Source organism: Bufo bufo, chromosome 4, assembly GCF_905171765.1.
Source record: "Bufo bufo chromosome 4, aBufBuf1.1, whole genome shotgun sequence".
In the NCBI taxonomy this organism is placed as follows: domain Eukaryota; kingdom Metazoa; phylum Chordata; class Amphibia; order Anura; family Bufonidae; genus Bufo; species Bufo bufo.
The window spans coordinates 603,416,130-603,441,474 of NC_053392.1; the positions used below are offsets into that span (position 1 = coordinate 603,416,130).

General features: G+C 45.9%; 1 protein-coding gene across 1 annotated transcript; it reads right to left on the reverse strand.

Annotated features, from left to right (window-relative positions):
- Positions 1-230: 230 nt before the first annotated feature.
- Positions 231-25,345, reverse strand: EPHX1 (epoxide hydrolase 1). Its single transcript, XM_040430558.1, has 9 exons — positions 25,217-25,345; positions 14,325-14,509; positions 13,775-13,955; positions 10,873-11,100; positions 9,629-9,758; positions 7,540-7,754; positions 3,530-3,638; positions 1,785-1,910; positions 231-1,289 (listed from the first exon to the last, which is right to left on the reverse strand). The coding sequence occupies exons 2-9, from the start codon at positions 14,502-14,504 to the stop codon at positions 1,088-1,090; spliced, it is 1,371 nt and encodes a 456-aa protein (XP_040286492.1). The 5' UTR covers positions 14,505-14,509; positions 25,217-25,345; the 3' UTR covers positions 231-1,087.

A 25,345-nucleotide genomic window follows, 5' to 3' on the forward strand; every position in this document is an offset into this window, starting at 1 on the left:
TAACGCTACATTATCAGTAAATACACCTGTTTGCACTCACACAGCCCACGACTAAAGGAATTTCCATCACAAGCAAATGGAATTTACCAGTTTTTATTACTAAGATGACAAAGAAATCAAATATTGATATTTGCAAAATGATTAATTCAGAAAAACAAAATTATGCGATTATAAGTGGCATCAGTTCAAAAGTTTAGGAATTCTAGAAAAAAAAATATATATTTTTTTAAACTTTTATACAATGTTAAAGTAGTGGAATGTATGTTCTGAAGACCAGAGAAGTTAGGCTTCACCAACTGGCAAATTTCCTATAGTAGCAATGCACTTTGTTCATATAAGACAATGGTGGCTGAAATAGGAATCTGTATTCAGTATTTTGCTCGCTATTGTCTAAGATGCAGGAAACACGAACCCAGAATAGTAAATCTGCCGGTTAGTGAATTGCAAATTACAAATGGTTGCCCACTATCTTTCCACTGCAGAGAATGGTCAATTTAAGGCAATTAGCACAAATCTCCACTAGAGGGCGCCCACCACTATGTCAACTGTGTCAGAGACAGTATCTGCCTGGTCTATGTATATCAGCAATAGACAGAACTGCTGGGAGTTGTAGTGTGAAAGAAGAAAACCTTCATTATATTATATCTGGACAGTAGGGAACATTGCTTAAAAATTAAAACATTTCCATACACAAACTGGGAGAGAAACACCCATGGGATCCTTCAAGCAAATTTCCCTTTCGTCTGGAATGTGATTTTCATGAATCTGAATGCGGCTTATATGGCGGCACGTGTCTGGCACAGCTGAAGATAGATGTCCGTATTTCATCTCTCGGTCTGCAAAATTCATACCTCCCACCTTTCAGATTCTGCATGCTACTCTTCAGAGGCCACAAACTTAAAGACCTCTTTTCAAGGTTCATTACTCTGACAATTAATCAAAATAGGTTTTTCTTTTACGGAAGAAATTTCTACAAAAAAATACACAAACTTATCTAAGTGCTATGAGGGCAGAAGCCCGTTCTCAGTGTACAGCCCGCAGCAGCGACGATACATTCTGCCTCCGTCCTCTAGTGTTGAGGGCGTCTTTACTTCTGTTCCACTTTCCTTACAAACTGCTGGATATCTTTAGCCATAAGCTCCGGCTCCTCAAAGGCTGCAAAATGGCCTCCTCGCGGCATGTTGTTAAAGGAGACGATGTCGAGGAATTTCTGCTTGGCCCACAAGCGGGGACAATGCAGCAGGTCATTTGGGAAGGCAGCAATTCCAGTTGGGACCTTGACAGGTAATCTGGAAGACATTAAAGGCAGGTAATGAAGACAGCGGAAATAGGCAGCAGCTTCTATGCGGTCTATATACAGTAGCTGCAGGGGAGGACCTGGGGGGGGGGGGGGGTGCCCCTGGTTTAGAGTCCAGGCGAGGGCACTGCTGATGCCAACAATAACAGTTGACAATAAAGTTTCGATAATGGGGATCCATACTATTTTGGCAGAAGATCCACTATACACACACATGTTCTAAAAACCTCCTCAAATAACCAAAAAAAAATCAGTCTAGTGTAAAACAGAACACAGAGGTGGAGGCGAGGAGGGGGATGCAGCTGCAGTTTCTCCCTTAGCATTTCAGCAAAGCATGAGGGGTAGACATTGAATACCCCCTGATTTTTTTTTTATAGTGACAGACACATCACAAGGGGTCATCTGAAGATGTAATGCCCCATCACTATCATATACTTTTTTAGGTATATGCCCTGAGAATGCACCAATGACATCACTCGTTACATACTTGTCATGCTTGGCCGTGCCAAGTCCCTTGCCAAGGTTTTCCTTGTAGAGCCTCATGGAAGACACAATGGAGCCGGTCAGCCAGTATATCATGACGTTGGTTAGAAGGTCATCCAAGGTGTATTTTCTGGAAGAGACCAAGAATCGGTGAGACATGAAAGGTCATTAAAGGGGTTCTCCAGTTTCACAATTAAATTTTTTATCTGTTCAGAGTACCCCCAAACACTGCATATTTTTGCCCCATATACCTGTTTTTCATGTCAGCACTTTCCTTCGCATGTTCTCAGCATCACTGCACCCTGGCAGGATGTTTACATGCAGAACTTCCTGTTTTCGTCAGCTTCCTGTAGGGTTTGCTTACCAATCCCACCACGCTTTGCTCTGTAATGTTTCTTAGGACTTTCTCATTGGAAAGAGGTGGTGTAGGGGGCATGACTACTTCAGAGGGAACAGTGTGGTAGACGGAACAAGCCATGAGAAACATTGCAGAGCAAAGCATGCTGGGTTTGGTTAGAAAACGGAAAACAGGAAGTTCTGTATGTAAACATCCTGCCAGGATGCAGTGATGCTGAGAACGGGGGAAGGAAAGAGCTGGCATGATAAAAGGGTATATGGGGCAAACAAAAATATATGGGGGTGATAAAAATAAAAATAAAAAAGTAATTATAAAATCGGAGAACCCCCTTTTAACCTACCTGAAGGAGGTGCAATTTATGGAACGACAAGCACAAATAAATATGGTGATTACTGTGATATCAGAGTTACACAGAGCTGTGTCCAAGCTTCTGATTGCCCAACTATTGGCACCAGTGGTTCTTTTGGTCATCAACCTCGGCGCCCACTCCAGTCCAGTCTTAAACACCGCTGCCCAAATCTTTACACTATATTCTGTGCGCAGTCAGATTATTGATTTACATAAACTATATTCCCATCATGTGCAGGTCATTTATCCTTCGGTTTTATTTGCCTTGGCATCAGCTGTCTGGCAGGGGTTCTTAAGTTTACTATTCACTAGTTTATGACCCTTTACACTCCATTGAATGTAATTGTAAAAATTATTTTCGGGTGCCAGGTCCATAACTACAAAGAAGCTTCCATTATGATTGCTGATTTAACAAAGGGAGTGGGGCTTAGAAATGTTACTGTAAAAAGAAGGCTGTCAGCCCACCATGCACTGGGGGGGGGGGGGCACTAATAAGCAGGTGTTTTGCACCCTAGTAGCCGAGGAGCCATGGTGTCACCCGTTCTTATCCGACACAGGTCAGCCAGTCACTGCACTCCCTCCACAAAGAATTAAAGGGCTATTCCATGAGTAAAATATTGATGACCTATCCTCGGTAGTATCTGATCGGTGAGGGTCCGACTCCTGGTTGTCTGACGAGACTCCGATGAGATATGCAGCCTCCTCATATCATACCAAGCACAGCGCCGTGGATTGTATAGTGGCTGTGCTTGGTATGGCAGCCTAGGCCCATTCACTTAAATGAGACCAAGCTGCTCGTAGGTCATGTGATCGATAAATGTGATGTCACTGGCCTAGGAAGAGGCCACAGTGCTCAATGGAGTGCAGTTTCCAATTTAAATAGCTGATCGGCGGGAATGTCGGGAGTCGGACCCCCACCGATCTGATACTGATGACCTATCCTGACGATAGGCCATCAATATTGAACTCCCAGAAAACCCCTTAATCACTGCATGGCTACCACCCAGGAAAAAAAAAAAATTAAGTTATATATCATTGCGTACTTCTCCAGGCCACCGTCCTCATAGTCACGAAAGTCAGGATCGGTCCACGTGGAAAACTTCTCCAGAATATAAGCAGCAAGCCCCACAGGAGAGCTGTTTAGTCCACATCCTGCAAGGGAGGAACAGATTTTTAAAGAGCACTGGTCGATATTATCAACCCTATTAAACCAGACATACCACCTTGTAGGGTTGACCCTGCTGATTAAAATGATACCTATGTTATGAAAATCGGTTGTGGCATTCCCAACAAAAAATACTTTTATTCTTTACGCAGAGGAGGGCCTTAGTGCACCAAGGGGCGTGGCCAGCACTGACAAGCTGATGTGCACAAAGGGGCCAAGCCCCGCCCCCTCAGTGCACTGATGCCATAATCTGCGCAAACACAAAGTCTTTTATTCTCTGGAATGCCACCCCTGCTTTTAATAAGACAGGTATTATTTTAATCAGCAGGGTCAACCCTACCCAACAGTATAAATGGTTTAATATAGTTGAGTCTGCCAACAGGTGCCCTTTAAGAGTTAACATAAGTAAGCCAGCAAATAAAGGGTGCAGCTGATGAAGGGGGTAGGCATCTCACTGGTTCAAAGTGCACCAAGAATAGAGAGCAGGGATTGACTCCAGCAGGGGGATGTGAAATGAGACCCACTAAAGGGGTCCTCCACCGTTACAACACAGATTGTTTAGCAAGTAGATATTGATGGCATATCCTAACTGGAGGGGATACGACTCCCTTAAACCCCAACAATCTGCTAACTGAAGGGGCCGCAGTGTTCGCTTCATCGCTTAGCGGGCACGGCGCTTTACTATTTGTTGTACTCGGTATTTCAGGTCAGTCCCATTCAAGTGAATGCAACCGAGTTGCAATACCATGCACAGCCACTACTGAAGGTATGGCGCTGTGCCTGATGAGCAATGAATAGACCTGAGCATGGCAGCTCCTTCATTCAGCTGAGCAGGCGCTGATCTCAGACCACCACCGACCCGTTACTAATGGATAGGAGGACCCCCTTTAAGTCGGCACGGTCACTATCCTGCAGCGTGGAGCCTCACGGAGAACACGTAATCTTTGGATTTTCTGGAGCAGATTATAAGGAGGCACACGCTGCACTTCTATAGATACCGGCGGCCGCCAGCGAGGACTTGGCTTATTCCCCCTGTTATTTCGTTAATAATTGGCTTTAAAACAGGAGCAGATGCCGTTTGAGAAACAGATCAAAGTCTCGTTGAGCAACGTATTTGCAATTAGGTGAAAGAGTCGCGACTAAGATATCAGATCCTCGGCCTGCATTCAAGACCGTGACAACCACAGACATGGCCGGATAGATACGGCGCTGGCGTCACTGACCGAGCGTGGCCTGCCCGCTATACAGGAGTGTAGACTGAAGAATAGGAAAGCGTTCAGGAATTATCGGCTTAGGGGGGACTTTTATTTCCTTAAAGTGAACCCGATATAAACTATGGCACCTTGTAGTACTGTGGTCTCCAACTGCAAGAACTACAACTCCTAGCATGCCCTGACAAGGTCTCTAAACTGTGCCCCTTTGACATTGCGTCCTGTTGTTCTCCAGCTATTGTGAAACTACAACTCCCAGCAAACACTATAACCCGCACCAGAGGCCTTCAAGCTGCTACGGAGCTACAACTCCCACCATGCTTGACCCCTGCACCCTGAGGCACGTCACCAGCAGGAAAAACTATAACTACCAGCATGGCATGACATTTAGAAGCGCAGCCATCCCCAACCTGCGACTCTGCAGCTGTTAGGGGACTACAGCTCCCAGCATACACTGCAGCTGCACCTTGTGGCTCTCCCAGTGTGTCCCAAGCGACTAGTATAAACTATAAGTGCAGAACTACAACTCCCAGCATGTTACGACAGTTCCCAACCAGAACCCGATTGGTGCCTACGAGTACCTGCACATCACATTTGCACCAGTTTTGATAACTCTCCCCTCAGATCAGAGTAGTAAATGGTGAGCGCTGTGATTTACACTACAGCTCATACCCTCATATAGTGAACATATGCCGTATTAAAATGTCGTCCCACACAGGACGCTTGAGGTGGGATGTCTGCAAGGAACACAGCGCCAGATAACGTGTAGGATGCTTCACCAAACCCAACAGGACAGATGGCGTCAGGAGAAGCTGGATATCCAGAGGTAGAAAACGTGAAGTAAAATATATTTATCCCCTAAGTGCAAACATTCCCCTCACACAACAGCAAAACATATGGATGTCATTTATCTACGAGACGTAGAAGATTCCAGATACAAAGGAAATATTATATGTAAAGAGGATCTGTCAGCTCTGCTGTGCGGTGTAGTATAGAGGATCTGTCAGCTCTGCTGTGTGGTGTAGTATAGAGGATCTGCCGGCTCTCCTGTGTGGTGTAGTATAGAGGATCTGTCAGCTCTGCTGTGTGGTGTAGTATAGAGGATCTGTCAGCTCTCCTGTGTGGTGTAGTATAGAGGATCTGTCAGCTCTCCTGTGTGGTGTAGTATAGAGGATCTGTCAGCTCTGCTGTGTGGTGTAGTATAGAGGATCTGTCGGCTCTGCTGTGTGGTGTAGTATAGAGGATCTGCCAGCTCTGCTGTGTGGTGTAGTATAGAGGATCTGTCAGCTCTCCTGTGTGGTGTAGTATAGAGGATCTGTCAGCTCTCCTGTGTGGTGTAGTATAGAGGATCTGTCAGCTCTGCTGTGCGGTGTAGTATAGAGGATCTGTCAGCTCTGCTGTGCGGTGTAGTATAGAGGATCTGTCAGCTCTCCTGTGCGGTGTAGTATAGAGGATCTGTCAGCTCTCCTGTGTGGTGTAGTATAGAGGATCTGTCAGCTCTCCTGTGTGGTGTAGTATAGAGGATCTGTCAGCTCTGCTGTGTGGTGTAGTATAGAGGATCTGTCAGCTCTGCTGTGTGGTGTAGTATAGAGGATCTGTCAGTTCTCCTGTGTGGTGTAGTATAGAGGATCTGTCAGTTCTCCTGTGTGGTGTAGTATAGAGGATCTGTCAGCTCTCCTGTGTGGTGTAGTATAGAGGATCTGTCAGCTCTGCTGTGTGGTGTAGTATAGAGGATCTGTCAGCTCTGCTGTGTGGTGTAGTATAGAGGATCTGTCAGCTCTCCTGTGTGGTGTAGTATAGATGATCTGTCAGCTCTGCTGTGTGGTGTAGTATAGAGGATCTGTCAGCTCTCCTGTGTGGTGTAGTATAGATGATCTGTCAGCTCTGCTGTGTGGTGTAGTATAGAGGATCTGTCAGCTCTGCTGTGTGGTGTAGTATAGAGGATCTGTCGGCTCTGCTGTGTGGTGTAGTATAGAGGATCTGTCAGCTCTGCTGTGTGGTGTAGTATAGAGGATCTGTCGGCTCTGCTGTGCGGTGTAGTATAGAGGATCTGTCAGCTCTGCTGTGCGGTGTAGTTTATAGCTGTAGGAGCTCCATTTTTCTAATACAGAGTTACAAAGCTATATGCTCCTGACTTCTTGCAGTCACCACTAGAAGCAGCTGAGGAGCCTACTGCATACGGTGTTATTATTGAGTCCTATATAAAATCTTAGCTCCTGAGCTCCCTCTGCTGGTAACTGCAGTAAGATTTTTATCATGAAAGTCTGTGCCTATATAGCAGATGTGCAGCTGTATCTCAGAAAAAAAAAACAAGATACAACTCTTAAAAGATATATTAAGAATTGATTCAGTACACCCCTCATGTATGATGTCCTGACATTACGTGTACCTTGAATATACAGTAGGTCTGTCCGCACAAGGGCTTCCATGCCATGGCTGCAATAGCTTCCAGAACTAGCACCACTCTTGTGAATACGCTGTGTTTGGTACTGCAGCTCAGCCCCATTCACTGCCTATCCATAGGGGTGGTGCTGTTCCTGGGTAAAATCAGCCTATTCAAGTGAATGGGGCTGCAATACCAAACACAGCCTATTGGCAAGAGTGGCAGTATTTCAGGAAGAAACCCCTCGTGTCAGTTATATCCGGTAATAAGGAAGATGGCGGCGGTGCACCTCACCTGCAGTATCGGGCTTGGTGGCTTGGATGTGCATGTAGCCGCTCTCCTTCATAGGATGATAGAAAAACTTCTTCACAAAGGGAAACATCCTCCTTAGGTCCTCCTGATCAAAGCCAAAAAGCCCTGGGAACCACCGACCGAGAAATATGGAGAGCACCACCGTCAGACTGCCACTTGACAGAAAGACCATGTTGAGATGCAGGCCCTTGACATTGCTAAGGGGGAGAAAAAAAAAAAAAAAAAAAAAAAAAGTGAAAAATATACTAAAGCTTTTTAATTTTCTTTTTTTTTTAATGTAATTTGTTTTATTTATTTTATTTTTAATTTAATTTTAATTTTTAGCGAGCAAATTAGCTCATGTCGGTCAAGCCAGAGACCAATCCAAAACGGAGAGCAACCTATCTGGGTTCTTGATCCTCATCAGTGATTGGCTGGAGGAGAAGGCTTAGATACAGTTCTGGGGGGTGGGGGGGGGGGAGGTGTACTAGGCGTCTGTTTTGTACCGACAAGAGGTACAAACCCCAAAAACAGCAGATGGGTTGCCCTCCGCTTTGGAGAGGTCTCTGGTTTGGCTTCAAGCTAAGTTGCATACTGTTTCCCATGGTGCATGCCTGTAAATAAGTGTCCTTAAAGGGGTTCTGCAGTTTTTTTTAAACTGATGATCTATCTGATCGGCGGGGGTCCGACACCCGGGACCCCCGCCGATCAGCTGTTTGAGAAGGCAGCGGCGCTGGCAGTAGCGCTGCGACCTTGACGACTAGTATCACTGGCCTGGGCGCGGCTAAGCTCCATTCAAGTGAACAGAGTTTAGCCCCGCCCAGGCCAGTGATACTAGTCGTGACGTCACTGGGCCGGCGGTAAACAGTGAGAAGGCCGTGGCGCTACTGCCAGCGCCGCTGCCTTCTCAAACAGCTGATCAGCGGGGGTCCCGGGTGTCGGACCCCCGCCGATCAGATGCTGATGATCTATCCAGAGGATAGATCATCAGTTTAAAAAATACTGCAGAACCCCTTTAAACCTTCCTAGGTCTCTTTAATGAGGACCAGTAGTGCCCGCACATTTTTCAGTAATGTACACTCACCAGGTGTTTACAGCATTTTTAATCGGAACCCCTGCTCCTAAGAAACTGCATAGTCACCAGTGAGGCATGAGCCGCTGTCTACCTCGTGCCTCAGTGATACGAATACTCTCTTGTAGAGTCGATTAGGCATTACCTTCGGCCTATAAAAAGGACAGCCTTCATTCTGAGATTGGATTGCATATACGGTATAAAGCCCTAGGATGACTGGGCCGACCCTTTCCCAGGTTAGTCAGGAACATGAACTCGCATAACCTGCAGCAAGTGCCAAGATATGGAAAGATCACAGTCATCAAAAAAACTCTTCAGTGATGCAGTATTTCTCTTTTTATTACCCATTTCTGCACTGGAGTTATCAATACCCCTCCTACATGAAGGCACAATGCACCGAAGAGGACAAAATGCTGAGAAATGCAGTACCCATTGGCAGCAAGTGATGGGGACCTTTTCTTGGTCACAAGGCTGCTGCAGCCAACCAATGGTCTCAGCAGTCCAAGAAAGAAAGGCACTGTCACCAATTTACCTGACATGAGTCCTGTCCCTGACTCATCTCACGTACAGGAGTCATCTCAGGTTAATTTGCATATGTATCAAATCGGTTTTTTAACACAATAAAAGCACACAGAGCTATGAGGACTGGGTATTGCGGATGTGCTAGCGGCCATCTAGCAACCCATGTCCTCAGCTCTATACACAAAATCCCGGTGACAGGTTCCCTTTAAATGATAAAATTCATGTTATGTGCAGCTACCACTAGAGGGAGCTCCCTGCATACACTTTTATTATTCACTTCAAATGTATAATCGACACGCAGGTCAACTCCTAAAGCTCCCTCTAGTGGAGGCTGCAGGCAGCCAGAATTTTACGCAGGACATTTGAAGGTCTATATTGGAAAAATAAAGCTCTGGCTGCTATTAAAATACATTAAGAAATTAATCAGTAAAAACCTATTGAGATTTTTTTCTTTAAAGTAGAAAACCGTAGAATATAACATTCATATTCTTCTTTTACCTGGGAGCAATCTGTGCAAGGATTGTGCAGATCATCGATCCCCAGTCCCCTCCCTGCGCATAAAACTCCTGGAAGCCCAACCTCCGCATCAACTTGTAAAAGATCCGAGCAACAGCGACAGAGTCACATCCTGAAAGAACGAGACATGGGAACCTTTATACCTAATAATAAGGGAACCATAGCAAGGCTTATAGGGGATGACCAGCTTTTGATATCGGAGTAAATTAGTAAAAGCTACCTAGTATGTGTGGTCGAATTTAAAATGCTGACCATTAGTTTCAACTTTCTCCTCTACAATTTAAAAAAATATATATATATAAATAAAATAGTGGTTTCTGCTGCTTAGTGGTTTCCTTTACTTGCAGGCCGCACCCTGAACTTCAGTGTAGTACAGAGTAAGAAAAGAGTTAAATTATTGAATCCCTTTACCTTCTCCCTGTTGAAGTTGCTTGCAGGAGCAGAAAGTGAGAGAAAAAGGACAGAAATAAAATAGCTTGAAGAATTAAAGCAAACAGCAGTCTTAAAGCAAACAGTGTCCGTAGAGAAAACTTGCTAATTAGAGTCCTGTGATTACAGCAGCCTCTGCACTGAATCAAACCATCTCTCCCATGTGAGATGGGTGTGAGCACAGGAGTATAGTAACAGGAAACAGGCAAATAAAGAGAAGAAGCATGCTTAGTATGAGCTAGCCGGCGTGTAGACACAGTGACCGTGCTGCAGCTCTACATGACAACTTCTAGTTAGAGAATAGGAAACGCTAAGGTCAGGGCTTATAGTTGTTAGCTTCTGGGTTGTAGAAATAAGGCTATGGCTCCATCGTGCCTAAGCCTAGGAACAACGGGGGCATTGCCATTACACCTAGAGGCAAAGTTCTCTCTACAACTGCCGCGCCTTCTCCACTTTGATTGACAGGGTCAGACAGTGTAATGACTCTTTCACTGCCTGTCAATCGAAGTGCAGAGGGTGCGGCAGTTGAAGAAGGAGCTGCACCTCTAGGTTTAACAGCAACACCCAGTTTCTCCTAGAGGCTTATTTGCATATATTAAAACTTCATTTTTTTCAGCAATGCGGGCACATACAAACATGGGACCAACACAGATGCCTTCAGCTGCCAAGCGCACATGTAACAGGTCAGCCGGTGTCATAGGTACAAAACTGCTGACAGATGCCCTTGAAGTAGAGGTCACTTGAAGGTGGTCAAGCAGTCCCTAGGGACCTCCCACTGCTTCTTATACATACTGTACCTTGCTTGTGAGAGGCTTCTGAGAATCCATATCCAGGAATAGATGGACAGATCACCTCAAAGATATGCTCTTCGCTGAGACCGTGGCTGGCGGGATCCGTAAGGAGGGGGATGATTTTGTAGAATTCATAGAATGATCCGGGCCAGCCGTGAACCATGAGGAGGGGCTTAGCTCTCCGGCCAGCCGGAAGGTTTTTTGGCTTTGCGTGGAGGAAATGGATATCGATACCTGGAAAAGACAGACACACGAGAAGATAATGTGCGGCTTACATTACATCCCGAGGTGGTGCCCTCGTCTGTAAAATATAGAACTAATGGGGGCCAATAGATATGCCGGTACATCGGATCAGTGGTGGTCCGACCCCTAAGAGAATGCACAGTGTGACGTCAGCACTTAAAGGGGTTTACTGCTTTGGACAATCCCTACTTGTTAGAAGGATCTCTTGACAATTAGCTGATCACAAGGTTTCCTTGCTGGGATTAACAATCGATCAGCTGTAATCTGTGAGGAAACCTGGCAGTAAGTGTTCAATTTCCCTGCAGCGCCTCCGCAGGGGAAATAAAGCATTACACAGCGTCCATTCCAGTCAATGGTTGTCTGTACAATGCAGAACACGACAGGTCCTCCAGAACGGGAAACACTTTGTAACTGCTCTCCGCTCTCATCCACAGACGGGGTTCCTGACCAGAGGACTTGTATTACAATAGGATTTAAAAAAAACAAAAAACGGACAACTCCTTTCATTCTAAAAAGGTGCCCAAACACAGACAGAACTTGTCTGATTTTGGCAGCATCTCCTAAATCATGTCCTCATCATGTCATATGGCGCAGGGGTCTAGCGCTGCCTAATTCTCTCATTGAAATCAACATGCACGCCAGGTAGATTTAAAGGACAATCTAGAGGGTTTTCTTTTTAATTGCCCGACAGCAGGGGCTATAAAATGAAGGATAACCCCTTATCTTTTAAATGCCTCGCCGCTCTGGTCCCAAATGGACCTGCAGTGGTCAGTCGGCGTTCATGCACACATGACCTCTGAGGTGGCTGCAGCAGTCACATGCTCACTGCAAGCCCAGCTGGGATCAGAGCAGTGAGACATTTAAAAGGGTGTGCGTCTGTGCCCCCACCAACTATTAAAGGGGTTTTCCCCATCTCAGACAATGGCTGCAGATCTCTAGGATATGCCCTGATTGTCCGATAGGTGCAGATAATGAGAACGGAGCCCTGAAAGTCGTGGAGGGCGCACTGCGCATGCGCAGCCGCACTCCATTTATTTCTATTAGGTCACCGAAAATAGCCAAGCGCTGGCTCAGCTATTGTCGGGCCCATAGAAGTGAATGGGAGCGGCGGCCGATCATGCGCAGTGCGCTCCCATTCACTTCTACAAGGAGAGCGCCTGGTGGTGGCCGGACCTGAGGAAACCCAGCGTCCCTCCGGGCCACCACCTTCCCCGCTCTGTTCTCGATATAGATGCGCTGGAACCTGAACCTATTCGACAATGGGGACATATCCTAGCGATATGCCCCCATTGTCTCAGATGGGAATACCCCTTTAAGTGACAGTATATTTTAGTATCACATTCACAGAAATTCATCTATCTGCATTATATATATATATATATATATATATATATATATATATATATATATATATATATATATATATTTCGCCTTTCTGCTACAATGAACTTTACCCTTAGATTTTCCAAAGAGATAAAAGTAAGTGACAAATCTAACAAATATACACATCAAAAGGAGATGACGGGGAAGCACGCCCGTTCTAATCTTAATCAAGTCTGGTCTACTTCCAGGAGTCCTTCTCTAACTAATTCTGGGGAAATCATATTTAATTAAAAATCGACACATTTCCCGCGTGTGATATTCCCACTGGACCAGGGTAAGAAACTAGGGCAGAAATGACAGATAATTAAGGAGCACACTGATTACACTGCGCTCATTAACCGCAGTGTGGAAGACGAGCTCAGAGATAATGGATCTCCTGCATGATAGAACATGTACGGTTATCACGGTTTAAAGGGCCGGGCCTTCATTTTCTGAAATTCACACTGCAGAACTGCTATGCGAGTCCTCCACCACTATGTGGTGCTATGACAAACACCAGTAAAGGGGGAAGGGGGGGGGGGGGGGGAGAATTCTTCTATATCTGACATATGATTAACCCAGGGGCAGGGGGCAGACAAAGAGGTTGGCCCCATGGCAAGGTCAAAACGGGCCCCCTGCTGGAGCTCGCTCGTGTCTTTATGTCATCTTGATTCTCCGACCCATCTCAGGCTGCTTTCTGCTTCTCTTATATGTGAATATGGAGGGGCAACCCCCTATGCAGGTTCATACATTTCCCATGGAGAAAGACTGGACGACTTGATTGGGCAGCCCTGGAACTATCAATGTTATACAAGGGCCCTCCAATCTGTTACAATGTATCAGTCTGCACTGGCTGTTCAGTTCATGGAGGATAGTCAAGACTGGAGACCATTGTAACAAACTCTCAGCTGTGAGAAGTATTACGTCTACACAGGTATTCGGCAGCTGAATGCATACAAGGATGTTTCCATTTACTGACAGTGGTTACCTCTAATCCCCTGCTGGCCCACTGCAGACGTTCTGGAGACAATCAGCAATGAGGTGCCGAATTGGCAAGTGACTGCTGCAGCCAACCACAGGCCTCAGCCGTCACGTTTCATACTTACTGGCAGGAAGCAGAGCACGTCACATGAGCACTACTACATATCATCAACGGCAGCCTATAAACAAGGACTGGAGGGGGCCACTGGTGCATCTGCGCTGAAGACTAAACCCCATGAGTCTGGCGGTACTGTGACCTCAATCTCTCTCTAGAAGAGATGAAGATCTAGTCAACCCCAAAAGACCCATCAAGAGCCCGTACCTTCAATTTTGGTCTTAAAATGTGGGTACTGGTTCAGGATTTCCAGTTGCTTCTTCCAGTTAAAGCCTTCCTTCCAGTAAGACACCACTTTCTTGAGATGTTTGGAGTTGAAGCCATAGTTGAAGCGGCTGCCCTCAAGAGGCTCAGTGAAACGGGTCTCATCAATGCGGCGGAATAAATCCTGTGAAAGAAGCAATGGATTAGAGGAGCCCAAATCATATAGGCCCAGGTACAGAGCTCCAAATCCCTACGTACAAATAGGAACTGAATTACATTCTGACTACCTACAGCCACCACTAGAGGGAGCTTTGGAGTTTGCTGTAAAAATGGAATAGTGAGCTCCCTCTAGTGGTGGCTGCAGGTAGTCAGAATTGTATCATTCAACGTCATATCTATGCAGGAGATTTCAAGGTCTGTATCAGAAGGATACATATGATCAGTCAGTGAACTATTTGAGGTGGCTACCTGGGAATTAATATAAAAAGAGGCTCAGATTTTTCAAGTAAAGAAAAGAGTCAAAGATGATCAGACATCATCAGGACCATCTTACCTTCAATTCTTCTTCAGACGTCTCGATTTTGAAGGGATGAATCTCTTCACTCTCGTCATTTTTTCTTGGCCCGGCGCCCCACCAGCCATCTCCCATGGGTAAGGTCTCATCTTTTCGTCTAAACAGGAAATAGTAAAGGAGCGCCCCGACTAGGAGGATAACCATGATCTCAAAAAGCATTATTCCTGCAAGATATTATAAATGGATACTGTAAATGGAGCAGGAAATGCACATAATGTGTATTCATCAATGGAACTTAAAAGGGCGTTCCAAAAACAGAGGATGCGCCACAACTTCAATCATCCAATATGGAGTGTTGGAATTTAAAGGGTTTTTTTTCATGAAGAAACCCCTCTTCACAGCAGGGCCTAATAATGCAACACATATAGGACATGACACCCTCTTTCTAACAAAGCTAGAACCAGCCCTGTACCTCACATGAGGTCTCCGTACATTGCTCTGCCAGATTCTCCAAGCTGGCAGCTCAGTCAGTGTGTCCTTTTTGCGTCAGCTCTCCCCGTATAACAGTTCAGGGGGCATGTCCTTTGTACTTCAGCTCTCTCCTTATCACAGCTTGGGGGCATGTCCTTTCAGCTTCATCTCTCTCCCTATCACAGCTTGGGAGCATGTCCTTTCTGCAGCAGCTCTGTCCTTATTACAGCTCGAGGGCATGCCCCTTCTGCTTCAGCTTTCGCCCAATCACAACTCAGGGGATGTGCCTTATTGCTTCAGCTTTCTCCCTATCCCAGCTGTGGGGGGGGGGGGAGTCTTTTCTGACCAAGCTGTCTTCCTATCACATGTCCTTCCTGTTTCTGCTCTTTCCCTATCACAGCTCGGGGGCATGTCCTTTCTGTCAAAGCTGTCTTTTTGTATCCCAGCTCGGGGGCATGTCCTTTCTGTCAAAGCTGTCTTTTTGTATCACAGCTCAGGGGGACGTGTCCTTTCTGCTGCAACTCTCTTTCTGTAACTGTGACACTATCTAAGAGTAGATTTGGCCGGCAGCAGTTGAAGGATGGAACTGAGCACGTGCGACCACCTCAGTAGGTGGACACGCACATTACTGTATAGACTGAACACAGGGGGCACCACTATAATGAAGTTCAGAGAATCTCTCAGAACTGAAGCATTTTTGTAACAGAAAGTAAATGACAAAAGTCACTCGTTTTGCATGTTGCATTATATTATAACAACCCCTTTAAGCTCGCTTCCTTGAAATAACTTGGAGGCAGTTCAATAACCCTGGCCTCTGGGGGATGATGTATTAGACATTTATGAGGACAGAGAGATCCTTGTCTCCGCAGTGATCGGCTCATTCTGTGTCTCAGAGGTGATTACTTTCTGTTACAGCGTTATTATGCCTGGGGCCTTCGACCCGAAATTCTCCTCCTTTCCACACGGACTAATGTGCAACTAAGACCCAATACCGATGATTTACCGATTCCTCTAAGACCTCGCTCTGTCGACCTGGCCTTAAAGGGGGTGGCCGATTATACATATTGATGGCATATCGTTCAATGTCAGACAGGTGCAGGTCCCACCTCTAGAGCCTGCGGCCCCTGAAGTCAACAGAGAGCAGCCGCGCATGCGCAGCCACCCCCTGAAAATAGGGGAGCGCTGGTTCAGCTATTCCCAGCAGTCCCATAGCGGTGAATCGAGCGGAGGCCGCACTTGCACGGAGCACTTTCCATTCACCATTATGGAAAGTCTGAAAATAGCTGAGCGCGCTCCCACAGCGATAAATGGAGAGTGTGCCGCATAGGCGCACTTTGGGGGGCCCTGTTCTGGAGACAGAGGTGGGACCGGCACATATCTGACATGCTATGCCATCAATGTGCGAGATGACACAAGCCCCTTTAAGCTGGCCGTACACATTGGGGGAGATTTATCAAACTGGTGTAAAGTAGTACTTGTTTAGTTGCCCATAGCAACCAATCAGAATTCACCTTTCATTTTCCAAAAGAGCTGTGAAAAATGAAAGGTAGAATCTGATTGGTTGCTCTGGGCAACTATGCCAGTTCTACTTTACCTCAGTTTGATAAATCTCCCCCCATTATACTTGTATGTACATTTAATAAGTATGGAGGGCTCCCGACTGTGCCCAATGGAATATATCAGAGGAGATAAGGATCGGGCTGTTAAATTAAACTGGCCGATTCTTTTGTTCTTGAATAGTATGGCAGCAGTTTTCTCCCCTCTCCCTGCTCAGGACACCCGCATCCTCTGCCAAGCAGAATGCACTTGTATATTTTTTGGTGGGGGGGGGGGGTCCTGGGAGCAAAAGCAGTCAGGAAAACAGCATGGCCAGCCTGTCCGCACGCAGTCAGCCAGCAGCCATCTCTCCTGACCTCCCAAGTGTGCTAAATAGTGAGAGGGTAGAAAGTATCTGCCCTTGGATGGTTGAAATCCAGCAGCCGTATCCTCATCTCCTCTAGAAGAAATATGGGTGCCCTCATACTTAATAGCCAAACCTGCCCATCTCTGCTTGCTGTCATTGAATAGGAAACTTTATTACTTATGTCCAGACTCCCCCTCCCCTCCTTCGAGCATCCAATGCTGGTTAACTGTGGTATTACCGTCAAAATCATACATCCATTGGCCGTCACAGGTGGTCTTTGTTCTCGGCCCCCCAGGTCTAAGGGGGGTAAATACCTTTCTAGCTTCCACATTTGTCTTTAATATTTAACAGCTGACCATACACATTCATATCTGCATGTTAAGCGTCCTTTATGTGCCTATGTGTGGAAGCATTAATGGCGATTTGACTTTCCACGGCAACACTGCACCTGACAGGACCTCTCAGTAGTGCAGCCTTAGGCTTCGGGCCTGTAACTGCCAGAAATCATCCCTCAGCACAGAAGATACTAGAAAACAGGGGATATAATACATCTCTCCTTCTCCTATAAGGACAGGTGGCCGATGGGACAGACAAGTGTCATGGCGGTCTCGTAACAAGCATGCAGTGTAATCGGGAGTGACCAGAGGAAATGGCAGCCGCCGAGTCTGTTTACCTTCTTCCATGTTTCAAAGGAAATGGCCAGAAATCGGAGGAAAATATTACCGAAGAAGATTTCAAGAAGGTCGGTGACTTCACATAAAACTTTACTTCCTCGAAACGCATCCAAAAGAACTGTAAGTGAACGGAGGACCATGGACGTCAGCTGGATGACAAGATTTCAGTAAGGGCGCGCTCCTTTATACAATTTAGTTTTCGTGTAAGGGCACAGACATATGGTGCAGTAAAAGCAATAAGTGGATGAATCCCACCTACCTGCCATACTGCACGACTACTGGCCACCGCGGGTGGGTCGGGTCTTGGCCGTGTGCGGTTGAAGCAATATGTGTCCGTAGCCTAATGAGGCTAATCAATCTTCCAGTATCCACTATGCACAGTTTTCAACATCTCTGCTTGCTGTCATCCAATCGGAAACTTTATTGCTTACGTCTAGTGGATAACAACCCATCCTGCACTGACTGCACTGTAACGAGTCGTGCAGCTGTGCGTCCATGACATGACCGGGATGGGTTGTTGTTATCCACTAGAACAGTGGGGTACATGCCACAGGTCGAGGGGTACGAGGGACTGCCCTAGAGTTTCACTGATGGTTGCTAGGTCAACGTCTCAGGACAGCAAAACGACTGAATGCTGCATTTAGGTGCAGGAGCAGATTTCTCCATGCCCCACCATTTACGCTCAATTGGCTCCAGGACACTAGGCCTGAAGCCTACCTGTGGCCGGCGCAAGGACTTCACCTGAGCTGGGCTGCAAACAACTCGGGACGGAAAAGGTCCATGTCCTGCACTGCATGCTCAAACAGCAGCATGGAGGGGAGTATTTTGGTTTATTTTCCTTTGGAACCTTAGGGCAGCAATATTGGGTCACTAAAGGGGGGGGGGGGGGGTATTATTATTACTAGGGGGCACTATGAGGAGATTAGTACTACTGGTGGCACGATAAGGGGCATTTGTTCTACTGGGATACATTATGAGAGCTTTATTACTACTGGGGCATACTTTGGGGGTTTATTGTTACTGAGGGGCAATATGGTGGGTATTATTAGTACTGGGGGCATTATTATTTCTGGTGGTACTATGAAGGCATGATTACTTCTGGGTGCACTATGGGGCCTCTACTACTAATGGGGGCACTGTATGAGGAATTATTACTACTGGGGAACATAATTACTAGTATGGGTACTATGGGAGCATTATTACTATTGAGGGCAATGTTACAACAGAGAATGATTACTATTGGTGGGGCATTTAACAGCACTATTACTGGTGGCTCCCTGGCAATTTTGGGGGGACACAATGTTTATGACACTAGTTCTGTCAGGGACATTTACTGGGTGCAGTTATTTTTTGGGGGAACTGTGTGCCAATAATTATTGAAGGGGGACACTATCTGTGAGGTATTAGTATTTTCAGAGGGGACTGTTTCTGTAGTATAGTATGGGGGAGCACAATGGGCGCAGTATTGGGGGTGTCAGGGTAGGCTGTCCAGAAGGGGTGAGGATGTTGGAAAAGTAAGAACCTAAGACGTCTGTTTGTCAAACTCTGCAGAGATGAGAGATGGCTGAATAAAGTCATCATGGTGGTCTGGTCTGAAGGAGAAGATAAGGAAAGAGAACATGTACATCAGAGGAGTCATCACTAGATGTAATAAGTATGTGGTGTTGTATTCTCCTGTATGTCTGGTAGTGCTGAATGTAATTTAAATAGTAATAGTCCTCCATCATGGGTCCTAATATGCAGTCTGTCATTTTGACAAGAAGATTAGTGCTTTCTGTCAAATCTGAAGGCACTGCTGACAGAGGCTTAGAACAGACCCTATGACAGGGGGTGAGACGTTTCACTTACTTGGGGGTACTCAGTGTGCTTAAAGGGGGAAACCATCCCCCCCCCCCCCAACGCGCTTCAGAACCTTGTGCAGGCCGGATAAGGCTCTGCATAACTGCTATACTCTCAGGGTACTAGTTATCTGCAGCCCGGCTTATTTTCCATCTGGACATGACCCTCTGACCTGAGCAAACGAGAGTTGCGAACAAAACTGGGCGAATATCCCAACGATCTGGCCAAGAAGGAGACAAAATAACAAACATCTATTAATCCCGTCCTACTTCTCATTTACATGTAAACTGACGGTCACATTTCCAGCTATTTTTGGATAAGAGAAGTTTTATGCAGCAGATTTTATCTCCGAAGCGGCCGGATGATACCGGCTTATGAGGAGTCATAGTGTGTCCACTTACATACAAACACGCAATATATAAGGAGGACAACAAGTAGTGTTAGAGAAGTCCATCAGTACGGTAGCTGTTACCGCAGTGGACTCCAACCTGTGGCCCTCAAGTGACTGCAGAACTATAACTCTCAGCATATTCGGACAGCCGCACTGAACCGCTTCCCCTGCTTGCAGTGGCCACTAGAGGGAGTGCACTGCAATCAGATTTATATACTTTCCCCTAGTTGTACAGTCGTATGCAGTTAGCTCTTCCTAGTGGCTGCAGGTACTTATCAAAATATAAATTTATAAAATGTGCGATGTCGCATACGTCGCTTCAGTAAACCGGTTGCACTTAACTCTCATGGCTGTGGCCAAAAACAACATTTTATCTATGGCAAAGTTTTGAAACCCCTGACCGTATGTGCTATTAGAGCATAAGGAAACTATATTAGTGAGGGTGGGGGTGTCTGGTATTACATAGCACCGTGCCATGTAGGTTTCAAAATGTGAGTCTGCAGAAATCAGATAGGTCTTCACTTATAAAAGGGATTGTCCAGTGTGGTCGTCACAAGTACGAGGCACAGGGCTCCATATTACACAGACAAACCTTCAATATAAATGGACACCGTGTAATGCCCCATTTCCCCTGTGGTGGCGCTGCAGGGATACTGAACACTCACTACCAGGTTTCCCCACAGATCACAGCTGAAGGCAGGGTCTCACTTTTTGATCTGCTTTATTGTCCTGGAAGCCCTCCAAGACGTGTAGATTGTTACATTTATTGCAATGACAACAGTGTAATGGTTTTTCCCCATTTCACCACCATGACGGCAGATAGGAGATTGACCCATGACCTCTGTAGGGGCAGGAGAACAGAGAAAGGCCCCTATAGTGGGAGGACAGAGAAAGGCAACTCTGCTCGTCAGACGGCGAAGATGGATTTAATCAGGGTTTTACCTCGTTTTTTGTTTCACAGGCGGACTCATCGGGGGCTGGGGGGGCTCCCTTGGGTCTGCAAACCTCTGCTATCTGGCGGCATGTGGCTAAAGCTGAGCAGGGGAGAAATCTGGACCTCGCATCTGTACATCGGATGCCTGTGTCCGGCGCTGTGTTGCGTGTGCGTGCCTTCCTTACCCCAGGTGGGATAAGCAGGCGCGAGCCGGAGTCCCCACGTGGTTCGCAGAGGCGTCAGACATCACTTCCGGTGCCGCAATGACGCAGTGAGTGTCCCAGAAGTGAGAATCACCGGATGCATGTATAAAAATGCAGGAAGCCATGGTGGATCCTGATCTGAGGTCTGAGGGTCACATCCGCCAAGATGTCGGCCCCTGAACAGCCTAGAGAGCTGGACACTCCTGCAACGGTGACAGTAAGTCCCCTATTGGGGAACCTTATCTGCAGAAGATTGAGAGCAGATTGTTGGCATTATGGACGAGATTATATATATATAATATATATATATATATATATATATATACATACACACATATACACACACACACCTAAAGAATTATTAGGAACACCATACTAATACGGTGTTGGACCCCCTTTTGCCTTCAGAACTGCCTTAATTCTACGTGGCATTGATTCCACAAGGTGCTGATAGCATTCTTTAGAGATGTTGGCCCATATTGATAGGATAGCATCTTGCAGTTGATGGAGATTTGAGGGATGCACATCCAGGGCACGAAGCTCCTGTTCCACCACATCCCAAAGATGCTCTATTGGGTTGAGATCTGGTGACTGTGGGGCCATTTTAGTACAGTGAACTCATTGTCATGTTCAAGAAACCAATGTGAAATGATTCGAGCTTTGTGACATGGTGCATTATCCTGCTGGAAGTAGCCATCAGAGGATGGATACATGTTCTCATTCTGTTTACGCCAAATTCGGACTCTACCATTTGAATGTCTTAACAGAAATCGAGACTCATCAGACCAGGCAACATTTTTCCAGTCTTCAACAGTCCAATTTTGGTGAGCTCGTGCCAATTGTAGCCTCTTTTTCCTATTTGTAGTGGAGATGAGTGGTACCCGGTGGGGTCTTCTGCTGTTGTAGCCCATCCACCTCAAGGTTGTGCGCGTTGTGGCTTCACAAATGCTTTGCTGCATACCTCGGTTGTAACGAGTGGTTATTTCAGTCAACGTTGCTCTTCTATCAGCTTGAATCAGTCGGCCCATTCTCCTCTGACCTCTAGCATCCACAAGGCATTTTTGCCCACAGGACTGCCGCATACTGGATGTTTTTCCCTTTTCACACCATTCTTTGTAAACCCTAGAAATGGTTGTGCGTGAAAATCCCAGTAACTGAGCAGATTGTGAAATACTCAGACCGGCCCGTCTGGCACCAACAACCATGCCACGCTCAAAATTGCTTAAATCACCTTTCTTTCCCATTCTGACATTCAGTTTGGAGTTCAGGAGATTGTCTTGACCAGGAGCACCCCCCTAAATGCATTGAAGCAACTGCCATGTGATTGGTTGACTAGATAATTGCATTAATGAGAAATAGAACAGGTGTTCCTAATAATTCTTTAGGTGAATATATATATATATATATATATATATATATATATCACACACACTCTGGGATGTACATGCTGTCCAGAAGGGGGCCATATATGCCGATTAGAACCCTATTAAGAGAGAGGAACAAAGAGGCTCAAAAAAGGCCCAAAAAGAGCATTAAATGCATATTGTGCTTCAAAAGGCTTCCAGAACAATGTACTAAAAAAATTGTGCAAGGAATGCATTTCAGATATTGTGAGAGAGGAGAGAAAAAAAAAAAAAAAATCATGCCTCCTTCCCCAAACAAATATAAAATTCTTGGGAATTCTCCTGGATTTGCAAATACAGTCCTCATTCCTTACAGAAGAAAAGACAGTTGGCCTAAGGAGAAAGGTCCAAAGTTTCTGGAAGATGAATTCATGCTCCATCAGAGAGGCGATGAGCCTTCTAGGTGTGTTGACATCATGCATAGCGTCGGTTCCCTGGGCTCAGTTCCACTTCTGGACCCTCCAGCTATGGTTACTGAGGTGTTGGGACAGGAGACAGGAAGGTCGTGATCCCACAACATGTAAAGTTGTCACTCACATGGTGGAGACAGTCAGAAAATCTAGCAGAAGACCCAGTTTGTTCAGATTCAAATAGATGCCAGCAAAACAGGCTGGAGAGCAAACATAGAAGGGAAGTACTTTCAGGGTCTTTGGCCTAAAGCCATATCAGGTCTCTCGTCAAACTACAAAGAGTTAAGAGCTGTATGGGAGACAATAAATGCCGCATCGGATCTCATAAAGGGGCCATCACATAAAAATCTTATCCGACAATGTAACAACGGTATCTTACTTAAAAAGGAGGAACAAGATCAAAACAACTAATGAATCTGTCAGGGAAAATATTTTCATGGGCCGAAGGAAACCTAAAATCTGTATCGGCAGTGCATCTAAAAAGGTTCCCAGAATCAGGTGGCAGTTTTTTTGATCTGAAAAACCCTAGACCAGGGCGAATGGTCACTAAATCCAGAAATATTCAGCCTGATAGAAGAGAGATGGGGCTCTCCAGTCATAGATCTGTTTGCCTCAAGGTTAAACTCAAAAGTGAAGAAATCCTGCTCCCTAAACCCATGAGACAACGCTTGGGCTGTAGATGCTTTCTCCCTGACTTGGAACTGGACTCTGGCTTATGCCTTTCCCCCGTTACAACTAATTCCAAAAGTTATCCAGAAGATTATCCATGACAGACCAAATCTTATTCCAATAACTCAATTGTGGCCAAAACGAAGTTGGTTCACGATTCTCAAAAATCTAGCTTTGTTGGATCAGTGGGTTCTTCCTCCCAAAAGAGACATCCTGACTTAAGAAGGTCCGGTAATGCACCCACATCCAGAATTCGTCAGGTTGACAGCCTGGATCCTGAGTTGGAAATCTTAAAGAGCCAGGGGTTGTCAGACAGGGTCATTTCTACTCCCAAAGCCAGTAGGAAAAAAGTGACTTCTGCGATTTACCTAAAAATCTGGAAGAGGTTCTGCTCTTGGTGGCGACAAGATGAGATAAATTATAATGCGTTTTGCACTCGCGTGAGAAAAATCGTGCATGTTTGGTACCCAAACCCGAACTTCTTCACAGAAGTTCGGGCTTGGGTTAGGTGTTCTGTAGATTGTATTATTTTCCCTTATAACTATGTTATAAGGGGAAATAATACATTCTGAATACAGAATGCATAGTAAAATAGCGCTGGAGGGGTTAATAATAATAATTTAACTCACCTTAGTCCACTTGATCGCGATGCCCGGCATCTCCTTCTGTCTCCTTTACTGAACAGGACCTGTGGTGACGTCACTCCGGTCATCACATGATCCATCACCATGGTAAAAGATCATGTGATGACCGGAGTGACGTCACCACAGGTCCTTTACCTGTAATGAATGCTCACCACAGGTCCTGTTCAGTAAAGGAGACAGAAGGAGATGCCGGGCATCGCGATCAAGTGGACTAAGGTGAGTTTAATTATTATTATTATTTTTTAACCCCTTAACCCCTGTATTCAGAAAGAAAATTTGTTTGGGGGCATGAGCCCCAACAGTGTGTTAGGCCTTATTCACACGTCCATGTCTGTAATGAAATCCGTTATAAGATAATATGCTCAGTGATTTATCCGCGCAGAATCCATGTTTGGTCCGCGTGTCCGTTTTTTGCTCTCCGTGTTCCACAGACACGATTAAATTTTCATAGCATTCCCAATAAATAATCAGTGAAACACGGATGCCATAACAAATCCATAGACTATAATGGGCCTGATGGATCCGTAAACACAGACGACAAAAAAAATAAAAGCGTGCTTCTGCGCTAAAACACTGATGAGTGAATACACACATTTAGGGCTCATGCACACGGCCATGGCTTTGGTCCACATCTGATCCGCATTTTTTGCAGGTCGGATGAGGACTTATTCATTTTAATGGGGCAGCAGCGAAACATGCGGACAGCACACTGTGTGTTGTCTGCATCCGCACGTCTGTTCCGCGGCCCTGCAAGAAAAAAATAATAATAGAACATGCTTTATTCTTGTCCGTGTTGTGTACAAGAACGGGCTGTTCTTACACAGAGGGCAGGACGTTGCAGAATGCACACGGCCGGTATCCGTATTTTGCGGATCTGCAATCTGTGGACCGCAAAAACGGATACGCTCGTGTGCGTGAGGCCTGAAATGAATGGGTACGTGTGCTGTCCGTGGGGAACAAGTACAACACATGTCCGTGAATCACTGAGGAAATACATGTGATGTGTCCACGAGCAAAACACACACGGTAACAGGTCTGCTGATCAGAGGTAACAGTGTATCAGAGGTAACAGTGTATCAGAGGTAACAGTGTATCAGAGGTAACAGTGTATCAGAGGTAACAGTGTATCAGAGGTAACAGTGTATCAGAGGTAACAGTGTATCAGAGGTAACAGTGTATCAGAGGTAACAGTGTATCAGAGGTAACAGTGTATCAGAGGTAACAGTGTATCAGAGGTAACAGTGTGTCAGAGGTAACAGTGTGTCAGAGGTAACAATGTATGACTATGTATCAAAACTTTCACTATGTATCAGATTGTAATCAAACCCTTGCATCTGCCACAGCCGCAGCTCAGTACACTGTGCAGGCGGATGATGGGCGGTGTAGTCACCTGTATGAGCGGCGTCCTCCGGGCGGTCGGTCTGCAGCAGGAGCAGAGCTCAGTCCTGTCTGAGGCTCACAGCGCACGGGGAGGCTCCGGAGCGGGGCATGCCGGGACATGTAGTCCGGGAGGAGCCGC

Excerpts from the sequence above, each read along its gene's own strand:
- EPHX1 (XM_040430558.1), bottom strand. The coding sequence starts at position 14,504 with ATGCTTTTTGAGATCATGGTTATCCTCCTAGTCGGGGCGCTCCTTTAC. Across the intron at positions 13,956-14,324 it reads CGTCTGAAGAAGAATTGAAG|GATTTATTCCGCCGCATTGA; the intron begins GTAAGATGGTCC and ends CTTCTTTCACAG. Across the intron at positions 1,290-1,784 it reads GGCACGGCCAAGCATGACAA|ATTACCTGTCAAGGTCCCAA; the intron begins GTATGTAACGAG and ends AATGTCTTCCAG.